The 27,326-nt window shown below is 46.1% G+C and overlaps 1 protein-coding gene across 1 annotated transcript; it reads right to left on the reverse strand.

Moving 5' to 3' along the window:
* Positions 1-539: 539 nt before the first annotated feature.
* LOC311132827 (ATP-sensitive inward rectifier potassium channel 10-like) lies at positions 540-27,220 on the reverse strand. Its single transcript, XM_084166178.1, has 6 exons — positions 26,849-27,220; positions 22,326-22,703; positions 21,902-22,113; positions 20,551-20,682; positions 20,198-20,375; positions 540-1,111 (listed from the first exon to the last, which is right to left on the reverse strand). The coding sequence occupies exons 2-6, from the start codon at positions 22,693-22,695 to the stop codon at positions 684-686; spliced, it is 1,320 nt and encodes a 439-aa protein (XP_084022304.1). The 5' UTR covers positions 22,696-22,703; positions 26,849-27,220; the 3' UTR covers positions 540-683.
* Positions 27,221-27,326: the final 106 nt, after the last annotated feature.

Below are 27,326 nucleotides of genomic sequence, written 5' to 3' on the forward strand. Positions count from 1 at the left end.
CAATGTTCGCATCGATAGGGACAAATACACATACATACAATATGATATATTCCATCAAAATCCTTCAAGAAAAATAGTTTTTTTTCCAGTGCTTCCACTCCCATGTCCTGCGGACAGAGTACCTTTTTGTGTGCAAAACTGAAACAGTACCATGATTCTGTGATTATGTCCAAGTAAACCATGTTATGTTCACATAAACCAGTCAACCTTTCATTAAAAAATACAGACATATGAAGTTTAAAAAGCCCCCTTAGTCCATCTTTGATTACAGTACAGTAAACCCAGATGGGATGTACAGTATGTTGTCCCTTTGCATGTTATTACCTGTTGAATCCTTATCAACCACAAGGGTGATGTATTCCCATCAAGTCCAAGTGTGTGAGTGTGTGTGTGTGTGTGTGTGTGTGTGTGTGTGTGTGTGTGTGTGTGTGTGTGTGTGTGTGTGTGTGTGTGTGTGTGTGTGTGTGTGTGTGTGTGTGTGTGTGTGTGTGTGTGTGTGTGTGTGTGTGTGTGTGTGTGTGTGTGTGTGTTGTGTTCACGTTTCCCAACAGTGGAGCAACTCATCTCTATTTCATTCAATTCTTTTTTCTCACTTGATCATTTTTCAATCTCCATACATATCTCCTATCCTTTCTCCTTCCTCCTTGCTCTCTCATTGCATCCTACTCATGCTCTTTCTCTCTCTAGACATTGCTGATACGGACACTGAGAGGACTACTATCTCTCACACTCCCCCTGCCCCTCCCCCTCTCCCTCACCTCCCCTCTATAGCGCTCCTCCAGTTTGATCTTCTCCGGGTCTGCCCCTTCCTCTGTGTCCACTCTGCTGCTGCCATGGTTACGGGAGGAGTGCATGGCTGGGCTTGGGGGCGGGGCCTGTTTGAAGAGGGGCGGGGTCTTTGTTTTGGCAACCTTGTCGAAGAAGGCGAAGTCGGCCACATACTTTCCTGAGGGGGACAGGGAGACTACGGGGGGGAACTCGTACCCCCACAGGATCTCGTCAGGCAGATAGGAGGTGCGCACCTGGCAGGTGGCAGAGGTGGGCTCTACCGTGGCACTCATGATCACCAGCAGCTCAAAGTCTGCCAGATCCGGATCCGTCCATCCCCCTCCTAGGACAAAGCGAAATTGAAAGAAAGATACAAACTCTTTAGCACTAAATATGCATAAGCCAGAATGGGATATAACAATAAAAGGCTAAATGTTATATCTTGACTTACCATCTGATTTCTCTGCTGAATCCAGATCACAAAATATATGGAGTAAATGGTGTGGGACTTCCTAGCGTAATAACAAAGCTAAAGTGCACCTTGGCGACTGTGATATAAACACAGTCCATTGAGAGAAGTTAGTGTGAGTATGTGGCCTCTTACAATACACACACTCTCTTTCCACAAGCCTACTCCAAAACATAAAACACACAGCTACTCACAAAACAACCCACACTTACTGTAAACACAAATGACTGCACCACAAAGCCACACATACATACACTCATAAAGAACATCAAGCACACAAACACTAAAGATACACGCCCTATTCGAGCACATTGTACATGCAGTTGTTCCTGAATCCGATCATACATTAATTCAAAGACCCATAAAGAAAACAGATACATAATGATACCATTAACATACGCATTCCAGTTTTATTATTTCTATGCGAAAAAATATTCAATTTTATTTGGAACGACAACCCAGACAAAATTAAACGGGCCTATTTATATAATGAATATGAATTCGGAGGACAGAAATTATTAAATATTAAAGCATTAGACCTATCACTAAAAGCTTCAGTCATACAAAAGTTATACTTAAATCTGAACTGGTTCTCTAGCAAATTAGTAAGATTGTCTCACCCCATGTTCAAGAATGGCCTTTTTCGCTTTATTCAGATTACAACCTCTCACTTTCAGTTTTTTGAAAAGGAAATAATCTCCCAAATATCACTATTTCTTAAACAAGCCATATAAAGTTGGTTCCAATTTCAATTGAATCCTCCAGAAACGACAGAACAAATAATGCAACAAATATTGTGGTTAAACTCAAAAATACTAATAGATAAAAAAACATTCTTTTTTGAAAAAATGTTTTAAAAAGGTATAATCTTCGTAAAAGATATCATAGGTAGGACTGGTGGAGTTATGTCACACATGCAGCTAACAAAAACATATGGAAATGTCTGCTCTACCCAAAATTACAACCAAATAATTGCAGCATTACCGCAAAAATGGAAGAGGAAAGTGGAAGGTGGAAAAAGTAAGGAACTTGTCTGTCGGCCCTGCATTAAAGAATATAATTGGTTAAAGAAAATTGTGATAAATAAAAAAGTATACCAGTTTCATTTAAGGACCAAAGGATTGACAGCTGTCCCATATAGATTGCAAAATAGTTGGGAAGAGATTTTTGACATACCGATTACATGGCATAGGGTTTATGAACTGATACGCAAAACGACGCCGGATTCAAAACTTAGAATTTTTCAATTTAAATTATTATACAAAATTCTTGCTACCAATATAATGTTATTTATATGGGGGATACAATCTTCCCAGCTCTGTAGATTTTGCTGAGAAGAGACAGAATCATTAGATCATTTGTTTTGGTACTGTCCATTTGTAGCTTGTTTTTGGTCCAGGAATGGCTGAAGGATTGCAATATTTACCTGGAGCTAACCCTGCAGATAGCACTACTGGGTGATCTGAAAAGTCATAGTCAATCGATCAATAATATAATAATACTTTTAGCAAAAATGTTTATTTTCAATTTACAATCTGTAGAAACAATGAGAATAGAAGGGTTCAGAACTTTTGTGAAACATCACAGTACAGTTGAAAAATATATGGCAAATAGAAATCCTATATGGATGGTGTTAAAAGATAGATGGGAGGTGTTGAATGGAATTGAAGGATGGGACTAATAACAACTAACAACAAACAATAACAAGATAACTAATAATGTAGGCACGCTGTGTCCATAATAAGTGTATGGGTTGTAGGTTGGGAGCTTTTGTGAAGGAGCACTGTTAGAAAGATATGGCATATAGAAGCAAACCGGATGGACATCATGAAAATGATCGGAGAGGTTGAGAGTAGAAGAAGATCAGGAGAAAGAACAAACAAAATGTAATTAGTGTAAAATTGACTGTGTCCATAAAATGTAGATAGTGGGTATGGGCTGGAAGTAGAGGCCTAGGCGTTGTTGTTCACTAATTTACTCCAAGTGGGGAAAGGGTGGCGGGGTTGGAAAGTAATAAAGGGGAATATATATATATATATTTTTTTTTTTTTTTTAAGGATATGTATGTGTTTGTATGTATGTATGTGGGTGTGTATGTGTATGTGTGTATATGTATATGTGTATGTATGTGTGTATATATGTATATACGTATATATATATATATACAGTGGGGAAAAAAGTATTTAGTCAGCCACCAATTGTGCAAGTTCTCCCACTTAAAAAGATGAGAGAGGCCTGTAATTTTCATCATAGGTACACGTCAACTATGACAGACAAATTGAGAAAAAAAAATAGAGAAAATCACATTGAAGGATTTTTAATGAATTTATTTGCAAATTATGGTGGAAAATAAGTATTTGGTCACCTACAAACAAGCAAGATTTCTGGCTCTCACAGACCAGTAACTTCTTCTTTAAGAGGCTCCTCTGTCCTCCACTTGTTACCTGTTTTAATGGCACCTGTTTGAACTTGTTATCAGTATAAAAGACACCTGTCCACAACCTCAAACAGTCACACTCCAAACTCCACTATGGCCAAGACCAAAGACCTGTCAAAGGACACAAGAAACAAAATTGTAGACCTGCACCAGGCTGGGAAGACTGAATCTGCAATAGGTAAGCAGCTTGGTTTGAAGAAATCAACTGTGGGAGCAATTATTAGGAAATGGAAGACATACAAGACCACTGATAATCTCCCTCGATCTGGGGCTCCACGCAAGATCTCACCCCGTGGGGTCAAAATGATCACAAGAACGGTGAGCAAAAATCCCAGAACCACACGGGGGGACCTAGTGAATGACCTGCAGAGAGCTGGGACCAAAGTAACAAAGCCTACCATCAGTAACACACTACGCCGCCAGGGACTCAAATCCTGCAGTGCCAGACGTGTCCCCCTGCTTAAGCCAGTACATGTCCAGGCCCGTCTGAAGTTTGCTAGAGTGCATTTGGATGATCCAGAAGAGGATTGGGAGAATGTCATATGGTCAGATGAAACCAAAATATAACTTTTTGGTAAAAACTCAACTCGTCGTGTTTGGAGGACAAAGAATGCTGAGTTGCATCCAAAGAACACCATACCTACTGTGAAGCATGGGGGTGGAAACATCATGCTTTGAGGCTGTTTTTCTGCAAAGGGACCAGGACGACTGATCCGTGTAAAGGAAAGAATGAATGGGGCCATGTATCGTGAGATTTTGAGTGAAAACCTCCTTCCATCAGCAAGGGCATTGAAGATGAAACGTGGCTGGGTCTTTCAGCATGACAATGATCCCAAACACACCGCCCGGGCAACGAAGGAGTGGCTTCGTAAGAAGCATTTCAAGGTCCTGGAGTGGCCTAGCCAGTCTCCAGATCTCAACCCCATAGAACATCTTTGGAGGGAGTTGAAAGTCCGTGTTGCCCAGCGACAGCCCCAAAACATCACTGCTCTAGAGGAGATCTGCATGGCGGAATGGGCCAAAATACCAGCAACAGTGTGTGAAAACCTTGTGAAGACTTACAGAAAACGTTTGACCTGTGTCATTGCCAACAAAGGGTATATAACAAAGTATTGAGAAACTTTTGTTATTGACCAAATACTTATTTTCCACCATAATTTGCAAATAAATTCATAAAAAATCCTACAATGTGATTTTCTGGATTTTTTTTCCTCATTTTGTCTGTCATAGTTGACGTGTACCTATGATGAAAATTACAGGCCTCTCTCATCTTTTTAAGTGGGAGAACTTGCACAATTGGTGGCTGACTAAATACTTTTTTTCCCCACTGTATATATATATATATATATATATATATATATATATATATATATATATATACAGTGAGGGAAAAAAGTATTTGATCCCCTGCTGATTTTGTATGTTTGCCCACTGACAAAGACATGATCAGTCTATAATTTTAATGGTAGGTTTGAGAATAGAAGGGTTCAGAACTTTTGTGAAACATCACAATACAGTTGAAAAATATATGGCAAATAGAAACAAGCACACACCTGCGTCAACAGCCCACACTCAGAGATGTTCTGTCATCTGTGAAAACAGCCCTTATCCTAACCTGAACCCTGTACTGCTCTCACTGAGGCAAAACCACAGTGTTTCGCAACACACACGTACGCATGCACCAGTGGAGGCTGCTGAGGGGAGGACGGCTCATAATAATGTCTGGAACGGAGCATATGAAATGGCATCAAACAAATGGAAACCATGTGTTTGATGTATTTGATACCATTCCATAACACCAATCTCTCAAACGGCTAACTCCGCCCTCTCGTGGCACAAGCCAAGGGCCTGAGACGTGAAGCGAACTACCCCAGCTCGGAGCCGGCTCACTACATTCCTAAAGAAAAGGATGTACTTTTTACTCCAAACATTATCCCTGACAACCAAAAGTATTCATTACATTTTGAATGCTTACCAGGACAGGAAAATTGTCAAATTCACACACTTATCAAGAGAACACGTGGTCATCCCTACTGCCTCTGGTCTGGCGGACTCACTAAACACAAATGCATCTTTTGTAAATAATGTGTTGGAGTGTGCCCCTGGCTATCCGTAAATTGTAAAAACAAGAAAATGGTGCCGTCTGCTTTGCTTAATATAAGGAATTTTAAATGATTTATACTTTTACTTTTGATACTTAATTATATTTCAAACCAAACACTTTTAGACTTTTACTCAAGTAGTATTTTACTGTCTGACATTCACTTTTACTTGAGTAACTTTCTATTAAGGTATCTATACTTTTAGTATGACAATTGTGTACTTTTTCCACCACTGGGTAGTCGCTTATAGATATGTTAGTCAGGTGGCTAGCTGCCGGCAAAGGCTCTGGCTAGTATTACTTAGCTAGCTAGAAGGATGAAGTAAGAAGCTAACGTTAAACGGAGCCTACCTCAGCAGGAGAAAGAAATAGCTTACTAAGTTCTCATAATAACTTTGCATAACAGAGTAGGCTACTGAGACAGGCAGTGATGTGGTGCTCAGTGGTGAGGCTGAGGCAGGCTGCAATGCATGCAGGAGGAAGCAGAGGAGACAGAGAGAGAGAGAGCGAGAGAGAGAGGAAGCAAGCTGTCAGAATGCTGTAGGTGGGTGTAGTAGTGGAATCAAGCGCAGGACACCGAAGTATAGTCCAAAAGACTTTAGTGCAATTTCCAACAAGGAAAATCGAACAAACTTGCCCGAAGGCGAAAACTACGCACAAAGGCGACAAAACAAAAGGCGCACTAAACATGTGCGTAACCGCTCCAACACAGTGGAGTAAAGCTCAACCGAGCGAGTAAGCAATATACAAGCACAACACACGACAGGAATAAATCAATCACACACAACACTAGACAAACACAACGAGAAACTTATAGGACACTAATTACACTAAACGAGAACAGGTGTCACAACGAACAGACAAAAGCAAACGAACATAGAAACATACAACGGTGGCAGCTAGTATTCCGGAGACAACGAACGCCGAAGCCTGCCCGAACAAGGAAGAGAGGCAGCCTCGGCCGAAACCGTGACAGTACCCCCCCCTTGACGCGCGGCTCCAGACGTGCGCCGACTCTGGCCTCGGGGACGACTAGGAGGACGCGGAGCAGGGTGCGTCTGGTGCCCACGATGGAATTCCGTCAGGAGAGACGGGTCCAAAATGTCTCTCCTCGGCACCCAGCACCGTTCCTCCGGACCGTACCCCTCCCACTCCACTAGATATTGGAGACCCCCCATCCGACGTCTCGAATCCAAGATGGACCTCACGGAGTACGCCGGTGCCCCCTCGATGTCCAATGGGGGCGGAGGAGTCTCCCTGATCTCACTTTCTTGGAGTGGGCCAGCTACCACCGGCCTGAGAAGAGACACATGGAACGAGGGGTTAATACTTTTATATTCAACAGGTAGTTGTAATTTGTAACACACCTCGTTCAACCTTCTCAGGACCTTAAATGGCCCTACAAACCGCCGACCCAGTTTCCGACAGGGCAGGCGGAGGGGCAGGTTTCTGGTAGAGAGCCAGACTCGATCACCAGGTGCGTACACCGGTCCCTCACTGCGGTGGAGATCGGCGCTCGCCTTATGACGTCGGAGGGCCCGCTGCAGGTGGACGTGTGCAGCGTTCCATGTCTCCTCCGAGCGCCGTGCCCACTCATCCACCGCAGGAGCCTCGATCTGGCTCTGCTGCCAAGGTGCCAGAACCGGCTGGTAACCTAACACACATTGGAAAGGGGTTAGGTTAGTGGAGGAATGGCGTAGGGAATTCTGGGCCATCTCGGCCCAGAGAACGTACCTTGCCCACTCCTCCGGCCGGTCCTGGCAGTATGTTCTAAGAAACCTACCCACATCCTGGTTCACGCGTTCCACCTGCCCATTACTCTCCGGGTGGTAACCCGAGGTGAGGCTCACCGAAACCCCCAACCGCTCCATAAAGGCTCTCCAGACCCTGGAGGTAAATTGGGGACCTCGATCAGACACAATATCCTCGGGTACCCCGTAGTGCCGGAACACATGGGTGAATAGTGCTTCGGCAGTTTGCAGGGCGGTAGGAAGGCCCGGCATGGGGAGCAAACGACAGGCCTTAGAAAACCGGTCCACAACGACCAGTATAGTGGTATTCCCCTGTGAAGGAGGAAGGTCAGTAAGGAAATCCACCGAGAGGTGAGACCATGGTCGTTGTGGAACGGGCAGGGGTAGTAACTTACCCCTAGGCAGATGTCTAGGCGCCTTACACTGGGCGCACACCGAAGCCTGCCCGAACAAGGAAGAGAGGCAGCCTCGGCCGAAACCGTGACAGTACCCCCCCCCCTTGACGCGCCTGACTGGTTGCATCACCGCCTGGTATGGCAACTGCTTGGCCTCTGACCGCAAGGCACTACAGAGGGTAGTGCGTACGGCCCAGTACATCACTGGGGCAAAGCTCCCTGCCATCCAGGACCTCTATACCAGGCGGTGTCAGAGGAAGGCCCTCAAAATTGTCAAAGACTCCAGTCACCCTAGTCATAGACTGTTCTCTCTGCTACCGCACGGCAAGCGGTACCGGAGTGCCAAGTCTAGGTCCAAAAGACTTCTCAACAGCTTCTACCCCCAAGCCATAAGACTCCTGAACAGCTAATCATGGCTACCCGGACTATTTGCACTGCCCCCCCACCCCATCCTTTTTACGCTGCTGCTACTCTGTTAAGTATTTATGCATAGTCACTTTAACTCTACCCACATGTACATATTACCTCAACTACCTCAACTAGCCGGTGCCCCCGCACATTGACTATGCAACGGTACCCCCCTGTATATATAGCCTCCCTACTGTCACTTTATTTTATTGTATATATAGCCTCCCTACTGTCACTTTATTTTACTTCTGCTCTTTTTTTCTCAACACTTTTTTGTTGTTGTTTTATTCTTACTTTTTTGTTTAAAATAAATGCACTGTTGGTTAAGGGCTGTAAGTAAGCATTTCACTGTAATGTCTGCACCTGTTGTATTCGGCGCATGTGACCAATAACATTTGATTTGATTTGATTTGATTTGATTTGAGCAGGAGGAAACATAAACCCTCACATCCCTTGCCAACGTGGGCCACCAGTACTTGGCACTAAGACAGTGCACTGTCCGGCCGATACCAGGGTGTCCAGAGGAGGGTGACGTGTGAGCCCAATAGATCAATCGATCCCGAACCTCGAGCGGAACGTACTTCCGACCCTCCGGGCATTGCGGTGGACTAGGGTCGGTGCGTAACGCCCGCTCGAGCTCAGCATCGACCTCCCACACTACCGGTGCCACCAGACACGACTCCGGCAGAATGGGAGTGGGCTCCACGGACCTCTCCTCCGTGTCATACCGCCGAGACAGTGCATCTGCCTTACCGTTCTGTGACCCAGGGATGTACGTGATCTTAAATGTAAACCGGGTCAAAAACATATTCCATCTTGCCTGGCGAGGGTTCAACCTCCTCGCTGCCCGGATGTACTCCAGGTTACGGTGGTCCGTCAAAATGAGGAAAGGGTGTTGAGCCCCCTCAAGCCAGTGCCTCCACACCTTTAGGGCCTGTACCACGGCTAACAGCTCCCTGTCCCCTACGTCATAGTTTCGCTCCGCCGGACTGAGCTTCTTGGAATAAAAAGCACAGGGGCGGAGTTTAGGTGGCGCGCCTGACCGTTGTGAAAGCACGGCTCCTATACCGGCCTCAGACGCGTCCACCTCTACCTGAAATGGCAAAGAGGGATCCGGATGCGCCAGCACCGGGACCGAGGTAAACAGGTCCTTCAGCCTCCCAAACGCCCTGTCCGCCTCGGCAGACCACTGCAGACGCACCGGACCCCCCTTCAAAAGAGACGTGATGGGAGCTGCCACCTGTCCAAAACCCCGGATAAACCTCCGGTAGTAATTCGCAAACCCCAAAAACTGCTGCACCTCCTTCACAGTGGTTGGTGTTTGCCAATTACGCACGGCTGACACCCGGTCTACCTCCATCTTCACCCCTGACGCAGACAACTGATACCCCAAAAAAGAGACCGACTCCTGGAAAAACATACACTTCTCTGCCTTAACATACAGGTCGTGCTCCACCAGCCTCCGCAACACTCTGCGCACCAGGGCCACATGCTCGACACGGGTAGGCGAGTACACGAGAATGTCATCTATGTACACAACCACCCCCTGCCCCTGCATGTCCCTGAAGATCTCATCCACGAATGATTGGAAAACTGACGGAGCGTTCATCAACCCGTATGGCATGACAAGATACTCGTAATGGCCCGAGGTGGTACTAAAGGCTGTCTTCCATTCATCGCCCTCCCTGATGCGCACCAAGTTGTACGCGCTCCTGAGATCTAATTTAGTGAAGAAACGCGCCCCATGCAATGACTCAGTCATGGTCGCAATCAGCGGGAGTGGATAACTGTACTTCACCGTGATCTGATTGAGACCACGATAATCGATGCACGGGCGTAAACCACCATCCTTTTTCTTCACAAAAAAGAAACTCGAGGACGCAGGGGAAGTGGAAGGCCGTATGTATCCTTGTCTCAGAGATTCGTCTATGTAAGTCTCCATAGCTTTCTTCTCCTCCTGAGACAGAGGATACACATGGCTCCGTGGGAGCGCAGCTCCTGCCTGGAGGTCTATCGCACAATCTCCCTGCCTATGGGGCGGCAACTGCGTCGCCCTCGACTTACTAAACGCAATAGCCAAATCCCCATACTCAGGGGGAACGTGCAATGCGGGCACCTGGTTTGGACTCTCCACCGAGGTAGCCCCTACGGAAACGCCAAAACATCGAACCACACACTGGGCAGACCACTCAGAGCCCTCTCCTGCCACGAAATAAATGGGTTATGGGTACTCAACCAGGGCATGCCCAGCACCACCGGATACGCAGGCGAGTCGATCAGAAACAGCTGAATCAACTCCTGATGACCCCCCTGCGCACACATCCTAAGTGGCGCAGTGACCTCCCTGATCAAGCCCGCACCCAACGGACGGCTATCTATGGCATGAACGGGGAAAGGGACATCAACAGGGAGAAGGGGAATCCCTAAGGCTAAACAAAACTTCTTATCAATAAAATTCCCAGCCGCGCCTGAATCTACCAGCGCCTTATGCTGGGAATGAGGTGCTACCTGTGGAAAACGCACAGGTATACAGAAATGTGCAACAGAGAGCTCTGGGTGAGTGGGGCGCCTACTCACCTGGAAGGAATCCCCAGTGCGGGACCTGTCGTTCTCCCCCCTAGGAGGCCATCCCCAGCACCTAGCCGCGGTGTGTCCTCCCCGACCACAGTTGGTGCAGGAGATGGACCCCCTCGTAAGCCGACCCTTCCTCTCTCTAGCGCCAGCGCCCCCGAGCTCCATGGGGCACGGCTCGGAGGCGCTGGAGGGGGAAATGGACGGACCCCCCTCGGAACGTCCGCGGGTAGCTAGCAGGTTATCCAGCCTGATGGACATGTCGACCAACTGGTCGAACGAGAGGCTGGTGTCCCTACAGGCCAGCTCCCGACGGACGTCCTTGCGTAGACTACATCTGTAGTGATCGATGAGAGCCCGCTCATTCCACCCTGCATCCGCCGCTAGAGTACGGAATTCTAGGGCGAACTCCTGGGCACTCCTCCTCCCCTGCCGGAGGAAGACCAGACGCTCCCCCGCCGCTTTCCCCTCCGGGGGATGGTCAAACACCGCCCTGAAGCGGCGGGAGAACTCGTCGTAGGTGATGGTGTCCGCGTCGATCCTCCTCCACTCCGCGTTGGCCCATTCCAACGCCCTCCCGGAAAGGCAGGAGATCAGGGCGGACACGCTCTCATGTCCCGAGGGCGCCGGGTGCACGGTGGCCAGGTACAGCTCCACCTGGAGAAGGAATCCCTGACACCCGGCCGCGGTCCCATCGTAGGCTCTCGGGAGCGAGAGTCGAACTCCTCTGGGTTCCGGAGCGGGAATGGGCTGACTGGCCGATGGTGCTGGCAGAGAGGATGGCGGTGGAGGAGTCCCCCAGCCTCGGATGGTGGTGATCACCTCCTGCAGTGCGGACCCCATCTGCAGGATCTGGTCACTCTGTTCTCGGACCTTGTCCTCCAGCGTCGCCTGGGCTGCTGCGGCTCCTGCTGATTCCATTCTTGAATGGTGTGTGATTCTGTCAGAATGCTGTAGGTGGGTGTAGTAGTGGAATCAAGCGCAGGACACCGAAGTATAGTCCAAAAGACTTTAGTGCAATTTCCAACAAGGAAAATCGAACAAACTTGCCCGAAGGCGAAAACTACGCACAAAGGCGACAAAACAAAAGGCGCACTAAACATGTGCGTAACCGCTCCAACACAGTGGAGTAAAGCTCAACCGAGCGAGTAAGCAATATACAAGCACAACACACGACAGGAATAAATCAATCACACACAACACTAGACAAACACAACGAGAAACTTATAGGACACTAATTACACTAAACGAGAACAGGTGTCACAACGAACAGACAAAAGCAAACGAACATAGAAACATACAACGGTGGCAGCTAGTATTCCGGAGACAACGAACGCCGAAGCCTGCCCGAACAAGGAAGAGAGGCAGCCTCGGCCGAAACCGTGACACAAGCAAGCAGAGAAAAAGGTTAGTACAGTGGTTCCCAAACTTGGGGACGGTGCCCCATGTGAGGTCCCCTGAGGAAATCTGTACTAATCTTATCAAACAAGTTAGGAACAAAATAAAGGATGAAATGTTTCAATATGAACATCTTGACATGGCCTATCTTCCCGACAGGCATGCATTAATATCCAATTAAAATCAGATATTGTTCGTCTTATCTATTACCCACCTTTTTGTACCACTACATCACTGATATTAATTCAGAATCATAAGTAATATTCTAATAATTCATGTGAATGTAATAATACGATCATCTGTGTGCTCCATTGATGTCTGTTTGTGCGGAGCTTGATAAGTAATGTCTAGGAATATAAATGTCAATGCTATGTAATTTGACAAAAGAGATATCTATGTAAAAAGTTGATGATTTTATGCAATTCATCATTACAACTGACTGTGTGTGTGTGTGTGTGTCCGTATGTGTGTGTGTTAGAGTACCAGTGTAGTATGCAGGGTGTGTGGCCTCGTCCCTATAGGCTGTCTCATTGTCGTCTGTGATCAGGCCTACCACCGTCGTGTCGTCGGCAAACTTAATGATGGTGTTGTGCGTGGCCACGCAGTCGTGGGTGAATAGTGAGTACAGGAGGGGACTAAGCACGCACCCCTGAGGGGCCCCCGTGTTGAGGGTCAGCGTGGCGGATGTGTTGTTAACTACCCTCACCACCTGGGGGCGTCCCGTCAGGAAGTCCAGGATTCAGTTGCAGAGGGAGGTGTTAAGTCCCAGGTTCCTTGGCTTAGTGATGAGCTTGGAGGGCACTATGGTGTTGAATGCTGAGCTGTAGTCAATGAACGAACAGCATTCTCACGTAGGTGTTATTTTTGTCCAGGTGGGAAAGGGCAGTGTGGAGTGCAATAGAGATTGTGTCGTCTGTGGATCTGTTGGGATGGAATGCGAATTGGAGTGGGTCCAGGGTTTCTGGGATGATAGTATTGATGTGAGCCATGACCAGCCTTTCAAAGCATTTCATGGCTACAGATGTGAGTGCTATGAGCGTCAAAGCAGGTGTAGTAGAATTTGATCTTAGTCCTTTATTGATGCTTTGCCTGTTTGATGGTTCGTCGTAGTCCTGAAGCTTAGCATCCACTTCATCAGACCACTTCCATACTTAGCGCATCACTGGTACTTCTTGTTTACGTTTTTGCTTGTAAGCAAGAATCAGGAGGATAGAGTTATGGTCAGATTTGACAAATGGAGGGCAAGGGAGAGCTTTGTACGCGTCTCTGTGTGTGGAGTAAAGGTTATCTAGAGATTTTTTTCCTCATGTTGCAAATTTGACATGCTGTTAGAAATTAGGTAAAATGGATTTCAGTTTTCCTGCATTAAAGTCCCCGGCCACTAGGAGCTCAGCCTCTAGATTAGCATTTTCTTGTTTGCTTATGGCCTTATACAGCTCGTTGAGTGTAGTTTAGAGATATCGCACCAGCTGTTGTTAATAAAGAGACACAGACCACCCCCCTGATCTTACAGGAGGCTGCTGTTCTGTTTTGCCGATGCACGGAAAACCCAGCTAACTGTATATTATCTATGTACTTGTTCAGCCACGACTCAGTGAAACATAGGATATTACCGTTTGTAATTTCTCGTTGATAAGATTGTCTCGAACAGCGCTCATCCAGTTTATTCTCCAGTGATTGCACGTTCGGCAGTAGAACGGAGGGTAGAGGCGGATTATCCTCTCGCCGACATAGTCTCGCCAGGCATCCGGCTCGCCGACCCCTGTAGCGGCGTCTCCTCTCCTTACGAATTACGAGGATTTGGGCCTGGTCCGGGATGAGCAGTATATCCTTTGCGTCCGAATCATTAAAGAAAAAATATTCATCCAGATCGAGGTGCGTAGTCGCTGTTCTGATGTCCAGAAGCTTTTTTCGGTCATAGTTGATGGTGGAAACATTATATACAAAAAAGTTTTAAACAGCACAAAAAAACACACAAAATAGCAAAATTGGCCAGGAGCCCGTAAAACGGCAGCCATCCCCTCCGCCGCCATTCAAACTGGACACAAGTCACCAAAAGCAAAAGGAAGAAAACAACAAAACCAAACACCAACAAGAGACCAGACAAGAAGACCACCCCAGAACCAAAACCCAAACGCCAACAAACACGACCCCCAAAGCTCCCTATTCCCTCAAAGAAACCGACTTCCCCTCCAATACATGTCTCCATACCCCCTACTTCCCCCCACTCTTTACCATCACTGATCCCTTCACCCTATTGTCCCAGATCCCTCCCCCCTGCCCCTTACTGCCCCAGACCCCCCGGTAACTCTAAACTGCCTTCACCCCTCATACTGTATCACCCTCCATCCTCCACCTAGAACGTTCAGGGGGCCACCAGGCAGTCAGTGGGGAGGCATGCCAAGACCTGTCAACAGCCAAGAACCACCCAGCAATACAAACGACCCGCACCTCTGCAACGAAATGGTCAAAGCAGGACACAGGGGAGCACCATCACTGACCTCCGGGCCGTGGGCTTCCAAGTGTGTCTGCTCGTTCCTCAGGTTGTCATTCCTCCACTCTGCAGATCCAACACCAGTCCCTGTTCCAGCACCAGACCCAGCACTAGTCCCAACACCAGAACGTGGAAGAGGTGCGGAGGAGGGACCAAACATCCGACCTTCAGCCGGAGCGAGCAGGCTACAAGAGAGTACCACCATTGACCTCCGGGTCTAGGGCTTGTGTGTCTGCCCACTCCTCAGGTTGTCCTTCCTCCCCTCTGCAGATCCAGCACTAGTCCCAGCACCAGCACAGAGGAGGGACCAAACATCAGACCTTCTCACGGAGTGAGCAGGCCACAGGGGAGTGCCACCACTGACCACCGGGTCTAGGTCTTCCTTGTGTGTCTGCTTGCTCCTCAGGTTGTCCTTCCGCCCCTCTACAGACCCAGATCCCGACCCGTCACCTGCACCAGTTCCTGGTTCATGGTTCCCGGTTCCACCCAGCCACTGCCAGCCCAACCAGCCACTGCCAGTTGATTTTATTCAAACATAGGGTGTGTCTATATATGGAAAAACACACGTTTTAAAATTTCAACCAATCCACTCTTGGTCAACCAATAATTGTTTTCATCGGGGGACAGCCCTAGTTGACTTATTGATGTAATTGCTTATTATTTATTGAACTGTTGATTTACTGAATGATTGATTATCTTTTAACATGAAAAACCAAATAAAATTACCTTAAACCTTAAATGGTTGTGCATTTTGGCATGTCCTTTTGCCCTGTAGTAGTTGCCAGTTTGGAAGCCTTTGTTAAGGCCTCTAGAAGTGCAAGTGATATAAAACACCAGATATTCATTAATATGCTGTAATGTGTAAACACTTTACCTAGCAGCCAACCTACTTGCACCAATCCCTTGTAATTACAGTAAAATATTGTGAAATACAAACCCCTCCCCTCAATGAATTTCATTCATCCATTCATTCATTAATTTGTCCAATTTATTTTCTTACAATATAATACAGTACATTTTACGGTATTGTACTGTGTGCGTCATTACACAGTACTTGCTTTGATACCGTATTTATATTACATTAGGTGTACTGAAATATTAAATAGAGAATTTTACTTGCCACCAAGCTGCCTGAAAATTACTGTCAAATTCATGGTAACCCCTTTACAGTACAAAGAGGTCCAGATATATCTACAGAAATGCATCATGGGGAGTTGAAAGCAGAGCTACTGTGAGAGGAGGCCGTATTAGAAGCTAGATCCATAGATACTGCAGGGGAAATGACTGTAATATTATGTACTATTAGTATTATGATACTTCTAATAGTAGTATTATGATACTTTTATCTATATTAAGATTTGTTCAGATATTACTTGCATTGTCAAGGTACACAGTATGAAGCTAAAGCCAAATTGAGTGTTATCTGGGATCAGGCATCATTAAAAAGCCTTATTAAGTGTACAGTAATACAATACCATACAATCTGAGCACAGTCAATTTAACAGGAGAGGTCTGGCGGCTCAACCACACATTATAGACAGGAGAGAGAGAGAGAGAGAGAGAGAGAGAGAGAGAGAGAGAGAGAGAGAGAGAGAGAGAGAGAGAGAGAGAGAGAGAGCACCCCCCTGTCAGCCACCCTGATAGCCCTCCTGACAACCCCTCCACACCCACTGAGGACATACACAAGCCACAGATTGTACTCCTTATGGACTCAAACGGGAAATACATACAAGAAAATAAAATTTTCCCAACACACAGTGTCTAAACTCTGGTGTCCAAACACCCAGCGCACCCTAGACCTTCTGTCTGAGGACCAACTAGGATCACCCAGCCACATAATAATACACACAGGCACAAACAACCTGAGAACACAGCAGGAAAGGGTGGCCACAGCACTCAAGGTAGTGATAGAAAAAGCTTATTCTACTTTCTCCAACGCACAAGTGGTTATCTCAACCCTGCTACCACGAAAATACTTCCACCCTGCTACCATACAGCAGGTAAATGCAAGTATTCCCGTGACTGTGCCTCAAAACCAAATGTTTACCTGGCCCACCACTCCACCCTGGACGTGAACAGCCTTTATGACCAGGTCCACCTATACAAGGCAGCATTGCCCACCTTCGCCCAGACCCTAAAGGATATCACCCTCAACCGCAGACCCAACACCTCACACAGGAGCAACAGATCAACAGACACCCCGCCCAGACCAGCGAGACACTCTCCCAGACCTGCGGGACCCCCCCCTCCCCGGACCTACACATAGAGGACTCCCGCCAAGAGGACCTACATCCAGACCACAGCACCACCAGCCACATCAACACCCCCACCCCAACCAATTAACACCTCCCCAAGTCAACCATGCCCACACCCCATTTAGGCCCCCTCAAATCAGACCTATGCCCATTGCTCTTTATGGTTGTGAGGTTTGGGGTCCGCACACCAACCAATAATTCACAAAATGGGACAAACACCAAATTGAAACTCTGCATGCAGAATTCTGCAAAAATATCCTCAGTGTACAACGAAAAACACCAAATAATCCATGCAGAGCAGAATTAGGCCGATACCCGCTAATTATCAAAATCCAGAAAAGAGCCATTAAATTCTAACACTTAAAGTCTTATAGTCTTACCACTTAAAAGGAAGCGATTCCCAAACCTTCCATAACAAAGCCATCACCTACAGAGAGATGAACTTGGAGAAGAGTCCGCTAAGCAAGCTGGTCCTAGGGCTCTGTTCACAAACACAAACAGACCCCACAGAGCCCCAGGACAACAACACAATTAGACCCAACCAAATCATAAGAAAACAAAAAGAGAATTACTTGACACATTGGAAAGAATTAACAAAAAAACTGAGCAAACTCGAATGCTATTTGGCCCTAAACAGAGAGTACACAGTGGCAGAATACCTGACCACTGTGACTGACCCAAACTTAAGGAAGCTTTGACTATGTACAGACTCAGTGAGCATAGCCTTGCTATTGAGAAAGGCCGCCGTAGGCAGACCTGGCTCTCAAGAGAAGACCAGCTATGTGCACACTGCCCACAAAATGAGGTGGAAACTGAGCTGCACTTCCTAACCTCCTGCCAAATGTGTGACCATATTAGAGACACATATTTCCCTCAGATTACACAGATCCCCAAAGAATTCAAAAACAATAATTGTTTTGGAACTTCTGAGTGTAAATTGAAATTGAAATTGAATTGAGAGAGAGAGAGAGAGAGAGAGAGAGAGAGAGAGAGAGAGAGAGAGAGAGAGAGAGAAGAAAGAAAGAAAGAAAGAAAGAAAGAAAGAAAGAAAGAAAGAAAGAAAGAAAGAAAGAAAGAAAGAAAGAAAGAAAGAAAGAAAGAAAGAAAGAAAGAAGAGAACTGCTTCAGTAAGGAGAGAAGGGCAGGGTGCACAGGAAGAGAGATGTGGAGAGATAAGCATACCTACATGCCACACAGTGATGCAGATAAAACAGATAGAGAGGAGGGAGAGTTAGTATCAGAGAGGAGTGGAGAGGTAGAGCAGCGAAGGAGTAGAGAGATAGGAGTGAGAGTCAGTATCAGAGTGGAGTGGAGGGGCAGCAAAGGAGTGGAGAGATATGAGTGAGAGTTAGTATCAGAGTGGAGTGGAGAGGTAGAGCAGTGAAGGAGTGGAGAGATAGGAGTGAGAGTCAGTATCAGAGTGGAGTGGAGGGGCAGCAAAGGAGTGGAAAGATAGAGGTAGAGCAGTGAAGGAGTAGAGAGTTATAAGCAAAGGAGCGAAGCAATAGAGCAGCGAAGGAGTTGAGAGATACACTCTTAGAAAAAGGGTTCCAAAAGGGTTCTTCAGGTGTCCCCATAGAAGAACCCATTTTGGTTCCAGGTAGAACCCTTTTTGGTTCAAGGAGAACCCTTTTGCGTTCCATGTATAACCCTCTGTGGAAAGGGTTCTACCTGGAACCAAAACTAGTTCTTCAAAGCCGAAGAACCCTTTTAGGTTCTAGATTTTAGTTTTTTAGTTTTTTTTTCTAAGAGTGTAGAACAGTGAAGGAGTGGAAAGGTAGAGAGGAGTGAGAGTCAGTTTCAGAGTGGAGGGGATAGGGCGAGCAGCGTGGTAGTGGAGAGGTAGATCAGTGATCAGTGTGGGTCAGTAATAGCCCTGTGGTTAGTGGTGATGAGAGGCCTGTCCTCCTGTAACAGGATCCCCCCCGCCCCTCACTGTACCGGACTGTACCCCATTGTCTTCTAATGAGACACCCTGGCACCCACTTACACACACAGAGAGAGAGAGACAGAGAGAGAGAGAGAGAGAGAGAGAGAGAGAGAGAGAGAGCGAGAGAGAGAGAGAGAGAGAGAGAGAGAGAGAGAGAGAGAGAGAGAGAGAGAGAGAGAGAGAGAGAGAGAGAGAGAGAGAGAGAGACAAACAAGACAAACAGAGAGACAAACAGAGAGGAGAGCGAGAGAGAGAGAGAGAGAGAGAGAGAGAGAGAGAGAGAGACCCCTCTCCCGGTGCAAACCCACAAAATACACACACGTAAGTATACACGCATGAACATACAGTACGCATGCACACACATCCAGAATGCATGCACACACACACAGACACACACACACAAACATGCTCCCCCATCCCTCTACTGCCATGTCCCCTCTCTCCATCACAACACTGACCTCTAACCTCCTAAATTCACCCTTCTCTTTCTCTCCACACAGATTTGTTTCAGTTCCCACACCCCTACTGGCCCTCTCCTCCTGCTGGGGATCAAGACATGTGAGATGTTAACGATAGCAACAACTTCACCTACTTTACACAGACTGCACAGTACTGTAGTTCACTAAACCACAAACCACTGCTACAACAGCACGTTGGGAACAAGTACACTACACAGTACCTGTAACTACACTATACCTGCCTACTATATAACTCCCATGTAAAGACATGGCTTTAGGACACTTTATATAAAAGGGGACCAATAGAACAAGAATATACAACTCCAATAACTCTTCAGGTTTCAGGCAAGGTTACTCATCATACATGCACTAAGAAAACATGACACATACAGTAACTCTAATGGTAGCCCTTTCCTGCAGTCAATGACCAAAAGCGCCCTCTTTGACCTCATGGGTGGAATGTTATTAATATTTTTCATAATTTCATAAATACGGTGCTTCTGTGTCAAACGGTTTTGTTATATTTCAGTCTTCTGTGGTGTATATAAAGTGTAATATTGGGATGCAAACTCAAAATGGAATACATTTAAACTATGTGTCTGACATGGTACCGGTGTCTTCTTTGTTTTAAGCCCATAACCATGTGTGTGAGGTGTAGGCTTTTGTTTCAAAGTAGATTTGTTTAAGACTACCAAGAATCACTCTGTGTGACCCTGATTTAGCCCACTGCAGTAAAAGGTTAAACGTTATTGAGACTCGTACCCTTGACGGCCCATGCTCTGAGTGGGCTGCTGTCGTCTATGATGTGGTAGAAGGTAAGTGGGAGGATGAGGAAGGGGCTGTCGCTGGATGTGTCCACCTGGAAGGGAACGTTCCTCTGGTCCAGTCGCATCGTCTCCCCCTCCTTGGTCTGGGATGTCTGGAGCAACTTCCCTGTTACCTGGGAACGCCAAAATGGAGTCATATTAAATTGTATGGCGGTACATGAGCGAGAATCCTGAAGAAGCTTGACAACATGACAACAACCTCTCTACCATAGTGATCCATTTTTTCATGAAAGATTTGTTCTGTTTGTGATACACACACTCAATCACTACCACACACACTGTCTCTACCGTGCAGCCCAGTAACAGGCTCTTGCGCATGTTGGCCACTCGGATCATAAGGCAGGGTTGGCCCTCGTGATTGGACACCACGGCGTGCTGGCTGAACTTCACTGTCTCGCCTCTCTTCTTGGGCCGCGCCACCTGGGGAAGATGGGGGAGAGTGTGTCAGAGCCACACAATGTAGCATGGTGAACTACACTACCCACAATGCTATCTGAAAACATATCCTGTTTATTTGTTAGGCTGTTAACAACCTGCCGTCCGTCTCCTTATCAATACATACATGGCATGCACTTCCTATCATCTTAACCTCAAGCCCCAACACACACACACGCACACACATAGATAACTGAGTGAAAAATAAAGAAGGGGCTTATAACCCTTATGATAGAGTGGCCAGAATGATAAGAGGGGAGAGGAGAGGGGGCGGCAGGTAGCTTAGTGGTTAAGAGCGTTGTGCCAATAACCGAAAGGTCGCTGGTTCTAATCCCCGAGCCGACTAGGTGAAAAATCTGTCGATGTGCCCTTGAGCAAGGCACTTAAACCTAATTGCTCCGGTAAGTCGCTCTGGATAAGAGCGTCTGCTAAATGACTAAAATGTAAAATGAGAGGAGGAGGATAATAAACACTGTTGTTAACCCAGGAGTCCAGTGCTGAGTGGGGCCAGGGCAGATAGTTGTACTGTTGTGTGTTGGACATATGGATGCAGTGCATATTGTGGCCAGACTATATTATCGAACATTGGTCATGTGTGTAGATTCAAAGTTTACATTTTTCATAGTATTGTACACTAAGTGTACAAAATATTAGGAACCCTAATATTGGGTTGCACCCCCTTTTGCCCTCAGAACAGCCTCAATTCGTCGGGGCATGGACTACAAGGTGTCGAATGCTGGCCCATGTTGACTCCAATACAGTTGTGTCAAGTTGGCTAGATATCCTTTGGGTGGTGGACCATTGTTGATACACACAGGAAATTGTTGAGCGTTAAAAACCCAGCAGGGTTGCAGTTCTTGACACATTCAAACTGGTGAACCTGGCATCTACTACCATACCCCATTCAAAGGCACTTTATATATTTGTTCTTGCCCATTCACCATCTGAATGGCACACATACACCATGTCTCAATTGTCTCTTAAAAATCCATCTACACTGATTGAAGTGGATTTAACAGGTGACATCAATAAGGGATCATAGCTTTCACCTGGATTCACCTGGTCAGTCTATGTCATGGAAAGAACAGGTGTTCCTAATGTTTTGTACACTCAGTGTATATCAACAGTGTAGTGTGGTGCTTTTTAATGAATGTGATGGTAATAATAACTATGATATTAATCAGCCCAGGGCAGGGTGAGGTACCTTGGCGAGGAAGGTTCCTGTGATGAAGATCTCCAGCACCATGGTGATGACAAGCTGGAGGATGAGGAGGATGATGGCGGCGGGACATTCCTCTGTGATGCAACGGAAGCCGTAGCCAATGGTGGTCTGGGACTCCAGCGAGAAGAGGAACGCCCCCGTTAGGGTCTGCACCTGCATCACACACGGGGTGTGGTTGGACGGCGGGTCAAACTCTGGAGGGAGGGAGAGCGGAGATACAGAGAGAGAGGCAAGTTTCTGACCGGATTGTTTGATATACAAGGGGGTTGAAGACCAATGAGAAAGGGCTAAACTAAGGAAGGTACATTCTTACACATCTCTCATTCTCCCTCTTCTTGACTTACATTCTGTCAGTCTCTTTCTCTCTCCACCCTCTGCTCCCCCTCTCCCCTCCCTCCATCCTCACCTAGCAGGTCTCCATGCACCAGCGCCACCAGGTACCACAGAACCCCGAACAGGAACCAGGTCCCGGCGAAGGTGGCTGAGAACAGGAAGAGCTTGTAGCGCCACTGCATGTCCAGGAAGGTCGTCCAGATGTCACGCAGGTACAGTGCCCCGCGCCCGCTCACGTGCTCGATGCGCACGTTGCTGTGCCCGTCCTTGGAGAGAACGCGCCGTCTCCGTCGGAGCGCACAGACCGTTGTAGCTTCCTCCCCTGCCGCCACTGCCACCCCCACCGCCCCCAGCAGCGGCTTCAAAGCCTCTGTCTGCATCATGGAGTGACACACCTTCTCGGGGGAGGAGCCATGCGAGGAAGGGGGAGTGGCCGAGGTCATCGCTGTAGCTTTATGGGGGGAAGAGCGAAAGGATTGAGGGAAGAGATAAAGTTGATGAAAAACACGTTTGTGAGAAAGGCGAGAATAGGAAAGAAATAGAGGAGAAAGGTTGATAAGGGGATAAATGAAAGAGATGACAGGAGTGGAACATTTGGGGTGAGGGGGGAGGAGAGGAAGACATGGAGAAAGAGAGGGAGATTATAAATGTAAAGTGGACAGAGGCAGGCCTGTGGCTGTCCAAGGTGGTCCATTTAAAGCTCTCTCTTACTAGTTCTCATCATCCTTCTCTTTCAGCAGCAGCTCCCCTTTCAAAGTAAAATCAGCGGGAAGTTGCAGCTGTCTTTTCACATTAAAAAACCCTCTATAATGCTAAGGGCCTCCTGTGTCTGCAGCTCATCAGGCTGGCTGGATCGAGAGAAACAGAAACAAGGCGTACTTATTCCCCATCCAAAAACTGGAACAGAAAAGCAGCATGTAGTATCTATGAATGAGAGATGCTGGATCAACCATTTATAAATGCACTTTAATCCCTGACATCATCTACATCTCTTTCATCATCCCTTCATCCCTAACGATTACAATTATCATTTTGAATCGTCTTACTGCTTTACACTTTTAGTGGTTGGCCTTTAGTGTTTGTGGACTTTCATAAGACCTCAAACTATTACCCTAACATGATCCAATAATAGTTAATGACTTTGATGATTAGACCCACACTACCCAAGTAGACTACTACAATGTGCAGCTCAAATGGGACATTCATTAGGTCCTTATACAGCTGTCACTTATTGAGCTTGTTTTCACCTCCCAATAAATGTGTTTCTGTGTCAGATAATTCATTAGTGGTGTGGATTGTGGAGGCAGGATAGCCAGAGAATAGAGCTTGTGTGTTATCAGGGCTAGTAAGAGGCATGTTTTTCTCCTTGTGGATATGGATACTTGTTGTTTGTGTGTGACTTTGGCCCGAGCATCCTTCTGTATCCTCTCTCTCTCTATCCTTCTTTCTTTCTTTCGCTCTCACACTCTCGCTCTCTTTCTTGGCTAAATGGTCCTTTTGTCTCTTCCTGCCTCTGCTTTCAAAATAACCAACCATAACAAAGCCAGAGAATTAGGCAGTCTGATACACACTCTCCTTTCTGACCTTTCTCTCTATGTGTCCCCACTCGCTTACTCTATTCCTCCCTCCTCCCTCCCTCCCTTCCTCACTCTCTGGTGCTGGAGCTCACACTGTGAGTATGAATAGGGATCTGTGTACATTTCTGTGCTCAGAATACTAAGATGGGGGGGTGAGGAGGCGGGGCTTTGGACATGCACTTGTGATAGGCTAAGTGCATTCACAGCTGACCCCTGAACCTTACTGAGGCCCCTTCCACACATACAGTAAACACACACTCACATATACGGTGGCATACACAACACGGCCGTCTCAATAGGCTATATCAATGTTAACTTTTCCCGAAACAATGTTTGCGGCACTTTATCTTTCACGTAGGCCAAACTGTTACAATTACTTCCGCTCACTTCAGTATTCCTTTTCACACTTCTGTGTCTTCCACTCGACTATAATCTCTCTTCCTCCCTTTCTCACTCTCTCCATCCCCCTCTCACTCTCTCCATCTCCCTCTCACAATGTCCTGTGTGCACAAGAATCCTTTGTTTAGAGAGTAGATGAAAGAGACAAAAGCCACTATTGAAAAATACGACTGAGTGAGAGAGAGGGAGAAAGTGTGTGTGTGTGTGTGACTGTGTGATCATATGTGAGTATATGTTTAAGAGTGTGAGGGGGGCAGTGAAAGGGAAAGAGAGGATTGAGAGAGAGAGAGAGAGAGAGAGAGAGAGAGAGAGAGAGAGAGAGAGAGAGAGAGAGAGAGAGAGAGAGAGAGAGAGAGAGAGAGAGAGAGAGAGAGAGAGAGAGAGAGAGAGAGAGAGAAGAGAGAGACAGCGAAAGAGAGAGAGCGAGAGAGAAAATCCAAGGGAGAGAGAGAGAGAGAGAGAGAGAGAGAGAGACGTGGAAGGTGTATTAAAACAGATTGGTGACAAAAGATGCTCATTAGTATTCCTGAGCGTTGCACTTCACCACACGCCTTCCTTCCCCCGCGTGTCCACCCTACCAAAATCCCCAAACAACCTCTACACAACACTCCAACGACCTCCGAGCAACCCATGCAAACACTACAAACAACAGCCCCGCAAAACTGAAAGGACTGTGCAAACAGAACAAGAACTTCTCAACAAAAATAAAACAACCTTGATGTACTCGGCCAGGTCGTTTAGTGCAGCCCTATGCACCAGCCGGTTTGACGAGGATACGTTTGAGAGTCTTATGTACCCTAACACACTTGTACGATCTTCAAGAGGGTGTTGGTTGGGGGGAGTTGTAGAAATAACTTTTTTCCCCCCCCCATGCTGCTGATGACAATTTTTGTCCGCTCATACAGGAGTAATAAAGGCCCGGTGCACTAATGTTGTGAAAGATAAAGCCGTTTTTATTCTGATTTATCAGCACCCCTACTTCCCGCTGCTATGTACATGAACAGTATAAGGTGTAAAAATCCCCACACAGCCTCTCCAAACACAGAAACAAGTAATGCATACAAACTCCAAAACAACTTCTTAACCAAACTATTTGTGTTTCAAGTACTCAAACTACCCTTAACTAATATCTCCAAGTAACCCTTACAGTATGGTTTCCACACTGTACCCTTGCCAGTCTACAGAGCAATCACAGACGGTGAAAACAAAGCATCGCTAAGTACTGAATCTAATGCATTTAATGCAAAATTACACACAACTTTCACTATCTTTAGTGTCAGTTTTACACATTGTAGACTTGACTTGTAAACTGCAGCCATTGAGTGAGTGGTCTGGAATGTCCAATTTAAACATTGTGCCAGGGACATGTTATAGTTATAGTGCCACGGTTGTCGCCAGAGGTAATTTGTCGGCAACCTCTCAGTATCCATGGTGATCTTCCTCAATGTGTCCTGGGTCAGGTTGTCTTCCTACAGGTGTGACTTAGAACACTCATCATCGCTAATACAGTATCTACAGTATATTATATTATCTACACTAAAAGACAGTATCTAATACTGTTCTCTTCCCCTTTAAACATGAGGATGTAGTAATGCTGCTACTGTACTTAACAGAAGCTCCAGAAACAGCTGGGACAGCAAAGGGAGGATTGATTCCTTAACAGATTCAACCAAGTCGCCAGAAATGATTAATAAATACCTGTAGGATCCATTCAGATCAAATACTGTTACTAAATACATAGTTTTATTGGCTAACTGTGTAGTCAATGCTGTAAAGGTGACTAGAAAACTTCCTGACAGAATTCTGTCTACCTATTATTTATTAAGGGGTGATGGAGAGTGATTCCAGCATCCAAATGGTCATTTTAGATGCATGCAGGTGTTCACAAACTACACCTCCTCTTAGAAATGCCACACACACAGTGGGCTACTGTAAAAACACTCGCCTGTAGCCTACTTAGTACAGATGTGGGATCTTAATTTGATCACTCTTTTGTTGCTGAGAATTTTCCTGCATAGCAGGAAATGCAAACTTGTAGTGTACTCAAGGTTTAAAATGCTTCTAAATTTCCACATTAAAATGTCAGCCTTGATTTGCCCTAACTGAAAATGTATCAACCCCTACAAAAAATGTCCATTCATTGTAATCCACATAATAATTCACATTTCCTGTGGCTGCAGGATTATTTTCCTGCTGTAACAAACTGGCTCAAATTAAGATCCTACATCTGAAGCACTGATATGATCATCCTGTTCTCTCTGTGTGGATGCACCTGTGCTCTCTCTGCTTAGTTTCACTTTGCAATACCAAGCCAGAGTAGCATTCAAATTGTTTATTTCTTTATACTATGGTTATTTCTCATGAAGAGGGTGGAACATGCATAACCCCCCCCCCAAAAAAAAATACTTAATAACTCTTCATCAAATGTGTGCTGACCTTTTTATATAGGACATATATTTAACTATCCCTGCTGTCGCTCATGTGAGAAGTCACCACATACTGTTGCTCTGTCGCTATCATAACAACTTGGAGATGCATTAAGTTATGGGAATGATGACCTAGTAGTAAAAAAAACGAATTGAATTTAGGCCTATTGATTAATGTGCTTGTCATCACTTACCTTTTGTTGCAATTGTTGAATGCAATTTTGAGACTTGGAAAAAGTTGTTTTTATCGTAGCCGAATGATCAAGTTGACTATTTGTATTTTTGGTTGATCAGTGCGACCTCATGCATTGAAGCAATGCACACTTGTAGACAGTTCTCTCACACGGATATTCACAAGACCCAACTTTCATTGTCTACAGATTTCGATCCTGATTATAGTTCTACATATTTCCATTGTAATTCTAATAGGCCTAACAACATTACAGTTATTACAAAAATGTTCAAATCAACCAAGTTTCAGTAGCTAAGACCGAATTTAGGCTCCCAAACACAAATCAATGGTTGCTCTGAAACTGAAGTGTCAGTCGGTACCGGTTCCGGTTGAATGTTACAGAGTAATTATGTAATAAAATAGCTTCAATGTCCCCGTTGCATCTAGAGCTGTGATGGTTCTCGGGTTCAGGTAGAAGTTGGAGTGTCTCTCTTCTCTGA

The sequence above is a fragment of the Coregonus lavaretus genome, assembly GCF_964263955.1.
Source record: "Coregonus lavaretus genome assembly, chromosome: 7".
NCBI lineage: Eukaryota > Metazoa > Chordata > Actinopteri > Salmoniformes > Salmonidae > Coregonus > Coregonus lavaretus.